This window comes from Equus caballus, chromosome 29 (genome assembly GCF_041296265.1).
Source record: "Equus caballus isolate H_3958 breed thoroughbred chromosome 29, TB-T2T, whole genome shotgun sequence".
Classification (NCBI taxonomy): domain Eukaryota; kingdom Metazoa; phylum Chordata; class Mammalia; order Perissodactyla; family Equidae; genus Equus; species Equus caballus.
Window position 1 is genome coordinate 32,210,994 of NC_091712.1, and position 15,181 is coordinate 32,226,174.

Genomic DNA, 15,181 nt, shown 5'->3' on the forward strand with positions numbered 1-15,181 from the left:
CTATTCAACCCAGTCAAGTAGCCCAAAGTAGGAAGAGTCAGCATGGGGAAAGACTGGCAACAGAGAGGTCAGTGGGGAGCCCAGTGCAACAAACAAAACAATGACAGCCCACCTGGACCAACAACACTGGGGATGGAGATGAGACAGAACCTAAAAGTCTTCCTCAGCAAAAAGAGGAGGACTGGCAGCAAATGTTAGCTCAGGGCTAATCTTCCTCAAAAAATTAAAAGAAAAAAAAGTATATATATATATTTATAAGCTCTACCCAGGCTGTTGAATGCCACAGAGGTTCATCCATTTTCATTCCTGTATTTTATTCCCTTATATGATAATTCAATATGAATATGCTACATATTTTATCTGTTCGACCTCTAGGGGGCATTTGGATTGTTTATATTTTGAAGCTGATATGAATAATAGCTGCCATGAAAATCCCATGTTCTTTGGCTCCCATATGGACACAATTCTTTTGGGTATATATATCCAGATATGCAACTTATTTGTAAATGTTTCCTAATTTTAAATCTTATCTAAAAAAACAACTCAAGTATTAGGATTAGAATGTATTTCTCTTTGGGGACAGAAAACTAATTAATTTATAAACAGACAAAAGGACTTTCAATTAGTCAGAATTTTAAGGATGGAAAGTTCATCTGTAAATAAAATGTTAAAATACTGGAAACACTGCAGCACAGCAAGCCTTTTCGAAGAACATCCTAAGAAAGGCTCTTTGAAAAGCATCATGAGAAAGCCAAGTTAGGCTCCCGAAAAAGCGGCTCTGAAGAATTCGAAGGACAGAGGAGCTCTGTTGTATTGGAGAATGCAGAAGTGTTCTAATTGCCCAATTTCAGCAGGAACACTAAAAAACAAAACAAAAGAATCAGACCTAACTCCGTAGACTCCAGGCCCCTTTCAAAGTACCAAAAGTCGCTGTTTTAAAAGCTTAATTGTGATAAAAGAAGTCATTTTGCTTTTGCACGAGGGAGTCAGGTATTCTTTTAATTAATAGGAAGTGAAACAGCTACTCCACTCCGAAGGTCTGTGCCTGCCCCTTCGCAGCCCCAAGAAATAGATTTCTATCCGCTTGTTGGTAAGATGTCTTGCCATTGCTTCTCCTTACCCTCTGCATACTTCTGTTTCAACCACCTTCCCATCAACACTTGATTATATGGAACACCTGTGAGGGAACGCTGACCCACTGTGTCAGTGTAGGGCTGAGCTCTGCCTCCTTCTGACCTTAGTGCCTATGAAGAACACATTTGCAGAGGGGGTCAAGGAGATGCCTGAGCGAATCTGTGGTGTCTGAGGAGTCCACAGCTCTGTTCATAAGGAAAGGAAATGAGAGCTCTGTACCTGCTAATGTAACATCTGGATTCGGGTCGCTGGCTCCCAGCCGGCCTTCGGCATACAGGCCAAATGAGGCCAAAGTCCCTGGGGCCTGTTCCCTCATCTTCAAATGCACCGAGTCTCTGATGAATTTTATACTCCTCCCAACTTTCAGAATTGCATCACTCTGTTTTCTGCTCCAACATTAACTTCAATAAATTCCTTTAGTACCATTATTGAATCTCTCCATGACACAATGGAGATGCTATTAAGATTATCTTATAAATGAATACCAGACATTTTCCAGTAACTCTCCCCCCGCCACCACACACACTTTTTAACTAACTTTGCTGCCTCACAAGAACTCTCTCTGTTTCGTTCAACAGAAGAATGATTTTCCCTCGGTGACAGGGAACAAGTGATTGCTCACAAAACTAGATTGTTGGACACACACAAGCCCTGTGTAGCGGCTCTGTCACTGACTCGGGAGCCAGCAGGGTTAGGCTTGTATTCAGGCTCCATCATTGGACTGGCTGTGTGACTATAAGTGAGTTAACCTCTCTGTTCCTGAGTCTCCCCACCTATAACATGGAGATGGTAAAAATGATAACCAATTCATGGGGCTCTCATGAGGATTAAATGAATTCATATTTTTAAGGCACTTAAGAACAGTGCCTGGCACAAGGTAAAGGTTAGAAAGATGATAGATAGATAATAGATAGACAGATAATAGATAGATAGATAAGCAAGGAAGTAAACAATAAGATCTTACTTAGAAATAAGAAATGAAGATTCTTAAATGTGAAAGACCTGCCTTACCTATAGCATCTATAACATCTGCTTCGTTGTAAGCAAAGAGAATATTGTTAAACAACAATACAAGTAAATGGTCTATGTACAGGTCATGTTCTATTAAAGAATCTCACACATTCATGAGTCTAAGCATTTCCAGCTGCAGAATTGATAGCTTGGTGCTTGCAATCCGTGACAAAATCACTCCAACCTCAATGCAAATTCAATAGAAAATAACCAGCTCAGTAAATATTTAGTATGTTTAATGAAGTGAAATTAATTATGCAGTTTGTTAGCTGCTGTTCTAGAATGATTTTTTATGTGTCCAAGAAATTAGAGGCGTCTACACCGTCGCTTTCAAACATGCTCACAAAATGGCATCCTGAAGGTCAATGTTATTATCGTTTTGTCCAAACACAGCTGGTGACCTCGAGAATACGTGGAAACCTAAACAGAGATTAGCAACAGAGTGAAATAGAGGCTCCTCGTAAATTTTAGTGAGGCGGCAGGACCAGCCTTATGATGAAAGTCATTGGTAACGAGTGTTTGCTCAACAAAGTCGCAAGGCAATCTACAGCCGTGCTTAGAGGTGTTGACACTCTTGTAGATCTTGGCACACAGCGGAAACTCTGAGCAACTTTATTTCCTACGCTGCTGATCCTTTATGAGATTAGCTTCTGAGTTAGGAAGATTGGAAACTGAGTAGCTGAAAAATGTTATCAATTTTATACAGTCCACATCTGACCAGGTGTCATGGTCCAAAGTCTTTCAAGCTTCAATCTTTTCGTTGCTTTGATATCTCTTCTCAAGGCTAAAGGGAAATTTTACAAAAGGAATATTTGGATGAATTACCCTTTGTTCTTGATTAGTGTGGTTTTAATTTTCATTCATCCTAACAGGTGTGTTTTGGGATACGTAATACAGAGATGCATAAGGGAACCATTAATAAAGATTCTCCTAAATTACCTTTAAATGCGGACTTCAGTGGGTAGATGGGTCCACCATCTTGTAGCTAATCATTATTTTATGCCCACTATTGGAATGTTTATGAGATACGGCTGGATCCATTTGGATCAGCGACCCTTGGTTTACAAAAGGGGATTTGTATTAGAGAATTTTTGTGGAACCAGTATTTTTGCTTATTAAGGGAGATCATAAATTGAAATAAAAATGAGATGCCATTCTTCACCCATCACATTGCCCAAGATTCAAAAGTTGGCTATCACACCATGTGGCTGACTGACGGTGTGGAGGATCAGGCACTCTCTATATTGTGGGGGTGTAAATTGGCACAACCTCTATGGAGAGTAAAGTTTACAATATCTTTTTTTAAAAATATACATGCCCTTTGAGCTGACAATTCCACTTCTAGAAGTCTACTTTATAAATATTTGGCACATACACAAAATAGATTTTTGTGTTGTGTTAGCGACACATTCAAATACCCATCAGTAGGGGTTGGTTAAATGAAACATTCCAGACAATAAAGTACTATTAACAGTCATAAATTCATTACCATTTGTGATATATATACAAAATACATATCATATATATGTAAATATATATATATACAAACACACACATATATATATAAAATTCACACACCCACGTATATATATATAACACAAATGGTAATATTTTATGCCTGAATCTGATTAGAACATCACAAGGAAGAATAAAGGTGGTTGCCTACAGTGGGAACTGGGTGGCTGTAGGTCAAAGGTATAAAAGAGATTAACTCTTTACCTGTTCTCTCTTGCTAATTTTTAATTTGTATCATCTGCATAAATTACCAATTCAAAAAACATTAATGAAAAGAGTCTCAGAAGAGAGGGCCTCAGTCTTGTGGACAGAAATCAGGTTGCTCCCTCTCAAGCATGTGCATAGAGAAGACGTTTCATCGTGGTAAGACTTAGTAACTCCCAGAGAACAGCGATGGTTCCAAACCTGCAAGGACTTGGGTTGATCAAGAAGTGAAATGAGCATCACTACGCCCCGCCTTGGTCTGGGTTTTCCTTTCTCCACGCCTCTCCTAGAGAAGGTTCTGCTTTGCCAATGTTCCCTTCCTCGGGTTGGCACTGAGCTGGTAAGGGAGGCAAAACACCTGGAGAGGAAGACAAAGGATCTGTTTCCATTGATTCACCTGTTAACTTGTTTCCATATTGATTGGTCTATGTTTGAGCAGCAATGTGAGGATGCATTGAAGACTAGAGAGAAAACCACAGATGTGGGAGCTGAATTGAAGCCGAGGATCCTCCAGTTCTCTACCTTCAGACACCAGTCCCTGATCTTCACAGACCTGTGATAAAGTCCTCGCTGGCCTGCAGCATGGAGGACATACAGACAACAGAGGGAGTTCTCCATCCCACTAAATTCCTTCCACTTTAAATTCTGAGATTATATCGCTCCGATTTCTGATGTGTGTTAAAATGTCTTTTCTTTGGTAAAATCAGGTGATGGCAGCTGGTAATGGGCTTGTTTTGCTGTTTGTTCTTAATGTCCTAACTTAGCATATAAGTTATTGGCAACTCTAGATTAGTCCTCCCAGTATTTAATTTGATGTGCCAACGGTACTATTCCATAATGCCCAACACCTGGAAACCCCTGTCTAGCCTCAGCCTGGAATTGCACACATGAGGAAACTGAGCCAGCATTGCTCCTGCCTTGGTCACACTGGAACAGCCTCCACATATGACGAGAGATGCAGACTTGACATTGAGGGCACTGCCCCACCCACAGTGTGCCCAAGATTTCCAGTTCCAACCCAACCAGCCCACTGGGAGCCGTGTGCAAACCTCATTACAGCAAATCCTGGCTGTTAGTGAAGCCATTCCATGGGAGAAACTCTTGGATCATTCACTCTCCATCTTAAGCCAAAGGTCTTTATGTAAAAAGGGATAAAAGCAATATTAACCATGAAGGATGACCCTAAAAACTTGGAACAAGACACACAGGAAGCGAAAATGTCATATTTGTGCATCATAATGAATGATATAGTGAATAGAGCATCTGCTTCTAAAGTTTCCACACTTTACCATCCTGTTGTCTTGATGTGACCAGCGAATTTCTCCTCCTAGCATATTTAGGAAAAGATTGCCTTTTACTGAAATCACTGCATAGTGCAGCATGAAATGGGATTCAGAAGAGAAGCACATTCTGAGGTACCTGAATGCTTTGATTCTATTCTAAGTCACAGGAAAATCAGCAAATCAGTGAAGAGTTCCTCTGTGCACCTTTGTTGGCAGTTGCATCTCCCTCTTATAAAGTCAGCCCCAGAATTGTAGTTGCTGTAAAATTTCAGAGAGCCTGGGATGGAATGAACCATTTTCCCATCTAGGAAGATGTACGGGTGTGGTCTCTGGATGAGGGCTGCCAATGTGAGAGAAATTCAAGTCACTTCACGTCCTTCTCTCTCCTGGGTTAGCACTCTAGCTGATATTGACCAGGGAATTGTAAATTGCAGGAGAAGGTCAGGGGTTTGGGGGAGGGATTTTGGTGAGAAAGATTCGCCCTGAGCTAATATCTGTTGTCAATCTCTCTCTTCTTTTTTGCTTGAGGAAGATTAGCCCTGAGCTAACATCTGTGCCAATCTTCCTCCATTTTTTTGTATGTGGGACACCTCCACAGCATGGCTGGTGAGTAGAGCAGGTCCACACCCAGGATCTGAACCTGCAAACCCAGGCTGCCAAAGCAGAGCATGCAGAATTTTAAACACTTGGCCAAGAGGCTGGCCCCAAGGTCAGGTTTTTATATTTGTTAGCACTGTGAGGTATGGTAGAGACCCACCGAAAGCCCAGGATCTGATCAGCCTTCCCCTTCAGAGTAGTTGCTACAAAAATATTTATCTTGTCTTGTGGAAGCTTCATTTTCCTTAGTGATGGAATTACATCAATCTCACAAGGGTTAAAGGTCGAGAGCCATCCTCCCATTGCCATTCTTCAGCCAGCTGTACTCAGAATGCTCTTCCAAGTTCTGGAGATCCGGCATGGAAAACCCAGGGCTCTGCCAACTGACTGATCGAGCAACAGTCAAGACCTATTCTCTGGATGCTGATCACCTGTGAACTCTTAGAGAGCTACACTCACGCCATGCCAGCCCACGACAGCTGACCGACTGTGCCCAGCCAGCTCTCCTGCAGCCTGAGGAGTAAGGCCAAGATAGGCACCACACAACACAGGCATTTTGATGAAAACCCAGGAAACGGCAAGGTGAACAGTGTCTTCGCCTCCTTAGCCTGTCCTTAAGTGGAGGACCCTAGGGACCAAATGGAAAAAGGCTCAAGTTACAATAGATGACTCTTGCTGTCCAGGGACATACTATCTCAAGAATATACTGGAGACCAGTAGCTATCCACTTCCATTCCAGGCCTATCCAGTCAGTATTACAGCCTCCCAATAGCTCCTGAGTTTGTCTGGAACACCAAGCAAAGTTAGCAAGACTGCTCAGAACATGCATGAGTCTGAAACACCATACTTTCCAAACACACACAGCCACATTTCCTTCCTTCCAGGTTCTCCCTTCCCCTTTATCACCGGTCAAGCCCAGGGAGGGTGCCCTCCCAGCAACAGATGAGGTGAGGAGGGATGACAGGAGACAGGACACCATGTTGACATCACAGGGAGCAGGCTGATGTCAGTGTGCACTTGTATCTGTCGCATTCAGTGACTAAGTGATTCTGGTGAGGTTGCATTATACACAGACATTTACACATAGTAATATGCGTTCTTTGAATATAGACTCCTTTTTATCACTTGTTTACTTAACAGAGCACTGTGTTGATATTTTTAAAGTAATTTGTGTAGGTAGGTTACATTATCCATGAATTTCATTTGAGGACAGTAATTTCAGTGAATTTCATTTGCCCCTCATTTGAGGGGCATTATAAAATATTCATTATAACAAAAGGCCTTTGACTCTGAAAGGGTTAAGAGTCACTGATCATCCTAAGGCAATATGAGAAAGGCTTTTGGGAAGAGAAAACCCAATCGAAGTCAGAGTTACTTAGAATGGATGGTGGTTCTCCCTGGGATGTTCTGTTACCACCAGCAGACTTACTCGTTTGGGCAGTGACACAACTGAGCAAACTCCCCCACACAAAGGTCCCCAAAGTAGAGTATTTATAATGATAGTGTCTTAGTCTGTTTGGGCTGCTATGACAAAACACTATAGACTGGGTGGCTTACACGCAACAGAAATTTATTTCTCATAGTTTTGGAGGCTGGACAGTCCAAGATCAAGGTGCTGGCAAATTCAGCATCTGGTGAGAAGCCACTTCCTCGTTCATATTTCTATCACTTCCTGGTTCATAGTTCTACCACTTCCTGGTTCATATTTCTATCACTTCCTGGTTCATAGATAACCATCTTCCAACTATAACCTCACATGGTGGAAGGAAGGGGCAAAGGAGATCTGTAGGGTCTCTTTATAAGGGCGCTAACCCCATTCATGAGAGCTCCACCTTCATGACCTAATCACCTCCCAAAGGTCCCACTTCCAAATACCTCTACATTGGGGATTAGGTATTCTATTTATGAATTTTGGGGGGACACAAACATTCAGTCCATAGCAAGTAGTAACCACCACATAGTTCACATGCCCATAGCATCTCATTTTAGACCAGCTCTAAGTGCTTTACCTAGAGTCACCACGTTCATTCTCAAAACAACCCCGGAAAGCATGGTAATCTTTAAATTCTTTGTGACTTTTACAGATGAGAAAGAGTCATCAAAAATGTCTGTAAAAGACCTGGCAGAATGTGGTAAGGATCTGTGCTTCTATAACCTACATTTGAACTCTAGAAAGCAAGGTGCCTTAGAAAGTGCAGGTGAGGGAGCTGAGATTATTATCCTTGGCACAGCCCCATTGTGCCTGCTGGTGGTGATCTCGGAATCTCTATGAGCATCTTTTACACCAAATGGTAGAGCAGGTGACAGGTGGCAAAATGGAAAGAGGATCAGGCAGGTTATTGTGTGTTTCTCTCCATCATAAGCCTAGACCACCACGGCATGTGCCTGACACGAATTTCACTGCCTGTTCATTTCAAAAGTCTTGAAATTCATCCTTGTGAACAGGCAGGAGACGCGCGTCTGGGAGGCAGGGCTGGAGTGGGGTGAGGGGGACAGATGTGGAGGAACAGAGCCGTTGTACTTGTCAGAGAGGCTGTCAAAATTGAAAGTGCATTGTGAGTGCGGAAGACAAGGTTGGTTGTGTAAGCCATCAGACACAAACATGGGAAGAATGAGGCAGACACTGGGAGCATGGTCTGCTGATGCCATTGCCCTGATCCACAGCAGTGCCAGCCTGCCGGGGGCCCTATAGAGGCAGACCTTTAAATTAACATGTCTGTCCTCCGAGAGACAGCCAGAGCAGACAGGCGAGCCTTTATAACTAGTCGCAGACAGGCAGCTGTCTGTAGGGCCATCAAAAGAGCCTGTTTTACTTAAACAAGCATAATGTCTTTAAAAATCTTCTCTCTTTCTAGTTTAAGGTAAGGCAGAAGCTTGACAGACAAGGACATCAATAAGACCTTAATATCAGTCACTTTTGTACATTCATCATTGGGGTTTTTTGCACTATAAGCTGAGTCTATGGGACATAATCGAGTAACGAAGATAAAAGCCAGTGATTTTGCTTTTTTTTTTAAAAAAAATCTCAGTAATTATTTTATCATTGGATCAAATTTCTGCTTAGATTCACCAATGAAGGCACTAAAATGGTTACTAGGTTATCTTGACTAATTCTGATCAACTGGATGGTGGCCTGGTCCATTGCTTTGTACGTGACCTTCAAATAAATGGTTTTGCTGAGTAGAAATCACTGCTCTAGGGCAGACAGACAGACCTTTCCAGAAAAACATTTTTGCATAGTCAATTGCCTCCGCCTCCCTGTTGTACTTAATAGAGAGGGTTTGGTGTGAATTGGACTGTGATCGATTTGAACCAAGGACCTCATCTCTAGAGTGCTCACACTTTTGAGGTGGACGATTTGTTTGCAGGGTTGCAAAATAACAGAGTTCTCACTAGAAGGTTGGTTTGCCCACCGTTTCCTTACAGAGGACTGAGAGGAGACTGGCTTCCTGTCTGTCCAGGGAATTCAGGCAGTCCCCAACGTCCAAAGACTTTCCTTTTATCTGAGTCCTATCACCAAACTGTTGAGCCTGCTGAAGGAGATTTTGCATAAACATAGCAGAAAGAGATGGTCACTCAAGATTCAAACAGAAAGAAAGTTGAAATTTAAAAACATGCCCGTAAATGCTATTTAAGTGTGCAGGACAGATTCTAGTGTTTGCCTACCACATCAGGTGGTGCGTGTCAGATCCTTCTCAGGAGGCCACTAAGCTTTGATCAATGGCTGAAATGTGTTTCCTTCCAACCGAGATTTATACCATCAAGGTGATGTTTATCAGGATCCTGTGCTGCCAGTATTGAATCCTTGGCTCCTTAAACCCCCAGGATCCATCACCCCTGTCACTTATTGCTGCACATGCCATCCTTGGAAGGTGTACTCTATACCTCACTCATTCTTGCTCATTGCCTGATGGGGTAGGAGTAATGTTTACCTTTCCCCCTTATCAGTGAGCTCCCCCTCATCTCCCAAGTCCCAGAGTGAGCGCTCCCAATAAGAAAGTATACTCTTCTTTCACCTCCTCAAAAAAATGATAGTATAAAATGACCCCAGCGCATCTTGCTACATCTTCTCCAGACTGTAAGGTCTTGAAGAAAGAACCATGTCTTAATCTTCTTAGCAGCACCAGCACCCATCCAGCCATCTGGCCCAATTGCTGAATAAGTATTTGTAGAAGGGATGCGTGAATGAATGAGCAAATAAATCTTGAGATTTGATATTAACATCAATAAAGCTTCTCCATAGTTACCAAATATACGTATCAATTAGACCGAATACCGTTGCTAAAAAAACTTCCATCTTCAATCTGCGCAAGCCATCTTTTACCGGATTCTCATATATTGATAAGCACAGATGACAGTGAAGTTGTCTTATAATAATATATCATCAACAGTTTCCCTGCCTTAAGACTGATGTGGTCCTGCTGCCTCTAGGATACCAACTTACTCCACAGGGCTTATATCATCCACCAACACCAGAACTCATAATAATAAATGTCTTGTATGGTGGCGTCCACACCTCACTGCCAATTCCCTCATTCTCTCTTCATGCTAACTCCCTTCTGGTCAATTTCTTCCTTTGGAAACTGTTAAAGTGATTTTGCTCCTAAAAGTAGGATATCCTTGATCCTCAACAGTCCTAGTGCAAGAATACTAAACACTCACATTGCCCACATTGCCCAAATTATGCACAGTTTCTCATCCCTGAAATTTGCTGTTTATATTCCAGGAGAAGCCACTGTCTCAGACTACCCTTACAACATGTCAAGTCATTACTAGGACTGGCAGACCAACTGCCTTAAATGAAAAATATTAACTGTTCTCCATCAGCTGATCTCTTGTCCCTCCCAGGAAGAAGGCTAATGAAATAAACAAGTATATCTTTTATGAAATTCCAGATACTGTATTCAAAATACTTTGTCCAAATTTAATTCATTACAAAAGGGACTAGAGAAAACTTGATTTTGAAAGCTCTCCTGAGATTCCCAGACCAGAACAATATTGTATCTATGTATCCACCTATCCTCTCCAATAGTCTCCTGGTCATATGGCTGATTGTTCATCCATCACTCTCTTACCTGATGAGGGAAGGCACCTGGCTTTGGAGTACCTGCAGGGCAGCTATCTAGTCGTGCACTACTTAACAACATTTTGGTCAATGATGGACTGCATATGCAATGATGATCCCATAAGATTAGGACCATATAGCCTAGGTGTGTAGTAGGCTATACCACCTAGGTTTGTGTCAGTATACTCTATGATGTTTGCACAATGACGAAATCACCTAACGATGCCTTTCTCAGAACATCGTCCCTGTCGTTAATATCCCCCTTCGTTAAGCAGTGCATGACTGTAGTTTTAACAAAAGATGGCAACTACATGGCAAGAAATCAGCTTGTATTGAGTCTGTTGGTAATGTTGTTTGCTGTAGTCATTGCGTCAACTGCAGACATGGCAAACGCATTAGCTGATAGGAAGGTCTGTGAAGATGAGTTCACCTATCAGGGAAATATATATTTTCTGTACATTCTGGGCTAGTGGAGCCATTCATCACAGCACTGCCCCCCCTCCCTGGTGCCCTGGCCTAACAAGAGATGCCTGTCATGAAGTCCACTCTAATTCCTCTATTAGAGGCCCGAAAATAGAATCGAAACCATAACTCGAAGAACATTTATGTACAATTTATGACCAACTGTCAAGCTAAGCTACTCTGACAGACTCCAAATCTCCTTTAGAAATAATATGATGCTTTTTATCCATTTTTTTCTTTGGCCTTTATTTTACAGCTGCTGTGTTTAAATGTTAAATGCTGGATTAAGTGGGTCTGTATTTCCTTTGGGAAAACGAAAATTCATGGAAAGATACTAAATTGGAGAGTTTCGCTATTCCCACTTTAGAGAGCTCTGACAAGAAGGGGGGAGGTTTTACTATAGAGCAGAGACTTTTTATATCTAGAGTTCCTTCTCAGTTTTATGTGGGCCACCTTCTCCTTTGACATCAATACTGACCATTAAGTGGTCTCACTCTGTTTGGAATCAGAGACTAGAGTTTGCACGGATCGTTCAGCTTGAGAATTGTTTAGGGAACAGGAAATTGTTTAGGTGGCAGAACTCACTTGCAGAACAAGACTGTCATGCTACAACATGGATGAATCTTGAAGACATTATGCTAAAGTGAAATAAGTCAGACACAAAAGGACATTATTGTATGATTCCACTTACATGCGATGCGATACCAAGAAGAGTTAAACCCGTAGAGACAGGAAGTAGAATGATGGTTGCCAGGGGCTGGGAAGAAGGGGGAATGGGGAGTTAGTATTTAATGGGGGCAAAGTTTCAGTTTCACAAGATGAAAAGAGTTCTGGAGATTAGTTGCCCAATAATGTGAATGGCCTTAACACTACGGAACTGTACACTTACACATAGTGAAGATGGTCAATTTTAGATTATGTGTCATTACTGCAATTAAAATTTTTTTAGGCAAAAAAAAAAAGCAAGAGGCAGAAAAGGAGAAATGACATTTGCAAGATTTAGAGGATAGTCTTTAACTGACAGAAGCTTGGGGAGTTGACACAAGAGATTAAATTTTTTCCTTGATGTTTATCTACTTTTGCAAAGGAGGGGGCGTGGAGGATGGAGGCTGGGGAAGAGTGTAAGGGATCTAATAATATTCTGAGGAAAAATTTAGTACCCCCACAACTTTCGTTTCCTTGTTTTTCACAAGACTAGGAGCTTTTCTATCATCACGTACAGAACAAGGTCTGATGCACGTTTTACAAAGAGCTATTGATGGTGTGTCTCTGTGAATTACCCCAGCATTGGTCACAGCCAACTTCTGTGGGACCCACTGCCCCCGTCCTACAATACACTCCAGTGTGTTTGGCCATTTATGAAAGGTCAGAAATGAACTGAGAAATGGACTAGAGTCAAAAACATGTGGCCCTATAAATATCAGAGTCAGACGGTTTATTCCATTTTTTTCCCATTCTCCCTTCTCACCCCATCTCACTGTTTCTCTTCCACCCACAGTTGAGGTTTCTTGCTTTTCACACAGCATCTCAGACTGTGAAGTTATAAAGAGAAGGCAGTGGCTGGATTCTCCACCTGGTGACATCACTTTGTGCCCAATCTGGTTCCATAGCACCATTAACATAGCTTTTTTTTTAATCCTTTAAGATTTCGGGCTACAAAGCTCTAGCCGTACAGTCTGCAATGTTCTATTCTGCTTTAAGGGTTTCCACTTCCCATTAGTGGCATTTCTGCCTTGTGACTAAATTTGACGCCAGCCGTGGTTTCCAAGCTGAGAAGGTCGCAGGTTTGGGCTGTCAGCGGGGCCTAAGAGCACATTGGAACGTTCGTTATGACTTTAGCCGCCAGACTGGAAGACTTTGAGGTGACGCTGGAACACCTGCTCATGGACGTGTTTGTAAGTAACGGCTTTCTTTCGTTTATTCCGTGCACAATAGCTCCTTCTCTGCACCCCCTCCCACGAGTCTTTGCAACTCTGCTCCCGCTATTGAGTCTCATTCTATTCCACAACCGTCCAGTTCCCACTCAGGGTCCTTAGTTGTTACTCATGTGCCTTGGAGGGAGAAAACCATAAAGTCGCTTAACGCCTGAGTGATGTAGAAGGGTCTTTGCAGATTACAGAGCAGAAAAGTGGCTTTTTAAATCAAGCAACTTCCAGAAATCTGAATGAATGGGATGAAGAAACACAAAACATTTGCCTGAAGAGACAAAAGCAGGTCTGATAGGCATTTCCTGGGAAAAATGGATTTGTTTGTGAAGTGAAGAGATCATTCCAGAAAAAAAGATGAGGGTAGAGTCGGAATAATGTATTTTCAGATGGATAAAGCTGAGGGCAGGATACAGGGAGAACTCTGCTCTCCACAGAGCCCGGGCACCTCCATCCTTGCCACTTTGGTAGGTGTTAGGTTACAAGACTTCCCAGGAATTGATTTTATGGGATGAAGCTGTTTGAGTTGACTCACTTTTAAAGAAAAAGCAGCTGACAAGGACACTGCCATTCCTATGATGATTTAAGAAACACAGTCTTTGAAAAGCCCTGGCATTCATAGCAACCTAAACATCGTTTCTACCCCCAACCAACCACAATCGTTCTTCATCTTTTCTCAGGGTTTTCTGTTGGCGATGGGTCTGTCTGTTTTGTATGATTGACGGAGGTTTGGGGAACTAGAGACTGTGTAAAACACGCAGGTGGTAACACGGCTGAAAGGTGTTCTCCTTCCAAGAACAACACTGACGCTGCCCCGGGAAAGGCAGCTGTGGTACATTTTGAGGACAAGCCAGGCTGCGTCTGGAATCTGGAAAAAGCTACAGAGGAGGGTTGGCTGTTTCTTCACTATACATCACTGAGTCCCTTTCAGGAACCTTTCAGGGAATGGTGTGTTTTGGCAGACGTGACAGTCTGGGGCTTTTTTTCTTTATTAATTTATAATTCGTCTTCAAATTGAGGCAACATTATGCTGGCAGGAGTCCCAGAGGGAATCACCCTTTCCAGGGCTGGGTACCAGGATCTCAGTGACTCACATTCATTCTGACAGTAGGGTCAGGAAGTTATGCCTTAAGGAGAAATGTGTCAAGAACGGAGAGCATCCTTCTGGATTTCCAACGATGGGAGATTCATGGCCAGGGTCATTACTTTATCTGAAGTATGAATAGAGATTGAGAAGCAGGATTGCCAAATTCCTTTGACAACTGATATCCTCTGCCCAGCCACCACTGCCTGCCATGGTGGGGGCTGCTGGTGCTGGTCTGTGGCATACCAAAGGGTTGATGTGAATTTGGTCATTTCAGGGAAGAAGAATCAGTTAAGGAATTGTTTACTTAAATACCACAAAGCCATTAAATGTAGTCCCCTTCTCTCCTTAACTGCCCCCACCCCTACGCTATTCTCTCAATACATCCACCACTATAATCTTATTTGGAAGTTCCCAGATACACTCTCTTCTAGAAGGGAATGCTATCATACACTCCAGCCTTTTCTGTAAAAACAGCCCACAATTTCACGGCCCCAGGTTATGTCCTTACTACCTCTCACTTAGACTAACCATCTAATTATTCTCTTGTGTCCAGTATTTCTCCTCCAATTTATCCTGCCATTATCATTTCCTGATCAACCTCCCCACACTCTATTTTTTAATTAATAAAAAATAATTTTTCAGACTAGTTTTAGGTTCACAGCAAAATTGAGCAGAAAGTACAGAGATTTTCTGTCTATCCCATCCCCACACACTCACAGCCTCCCCCACTATGGACATCTCACACCAGAGTGATGTATTTGTTGCAATCGATGAAACTGTTTACATTAGGGTTCACTCTTGGTGTTGTACACTCTACGGGTTTTGACAAATGTGTAATGACATGTATCCACCATTTCAGTAGCGTAAAGGATAGTTCCACTGCCCTAAAAATCCTCTG

The 15,181-nt window shown here is 42.3% G+C and overlaps 1 protein-coding gene across 19 annotated transcripts in view; it reads left to right on the forward strand.

The window, feature by feature from the left end:
• FRMD4A (FERM domain containing 4A) overlaps window positions 1–15,181 on the forward strand; it is a 589,108-nt gene that overhangs the window by 248,058 nt on the left and 325,869 nt on the right. The window contains exon 1 of one of the 19 annotated variants that reach the window (XM_070255321.1): window positions 12,715–13,166. The exons of the other annotated variants lie outside the window; for them this stretch is intronic. Within the exon in view, the coding sequence (XP_070111422.1) occupies window positions 13,101–13,166 (66 nt within the window). The 5' untranslated portion in view covers window positions 12,715–13,100. Of the gene's footprint in view, window positions 1–12,714; window positions 13,167–15,181 lie in introns of those variants that run through there. 19 annotated transcript variants of the gene reach the window in all.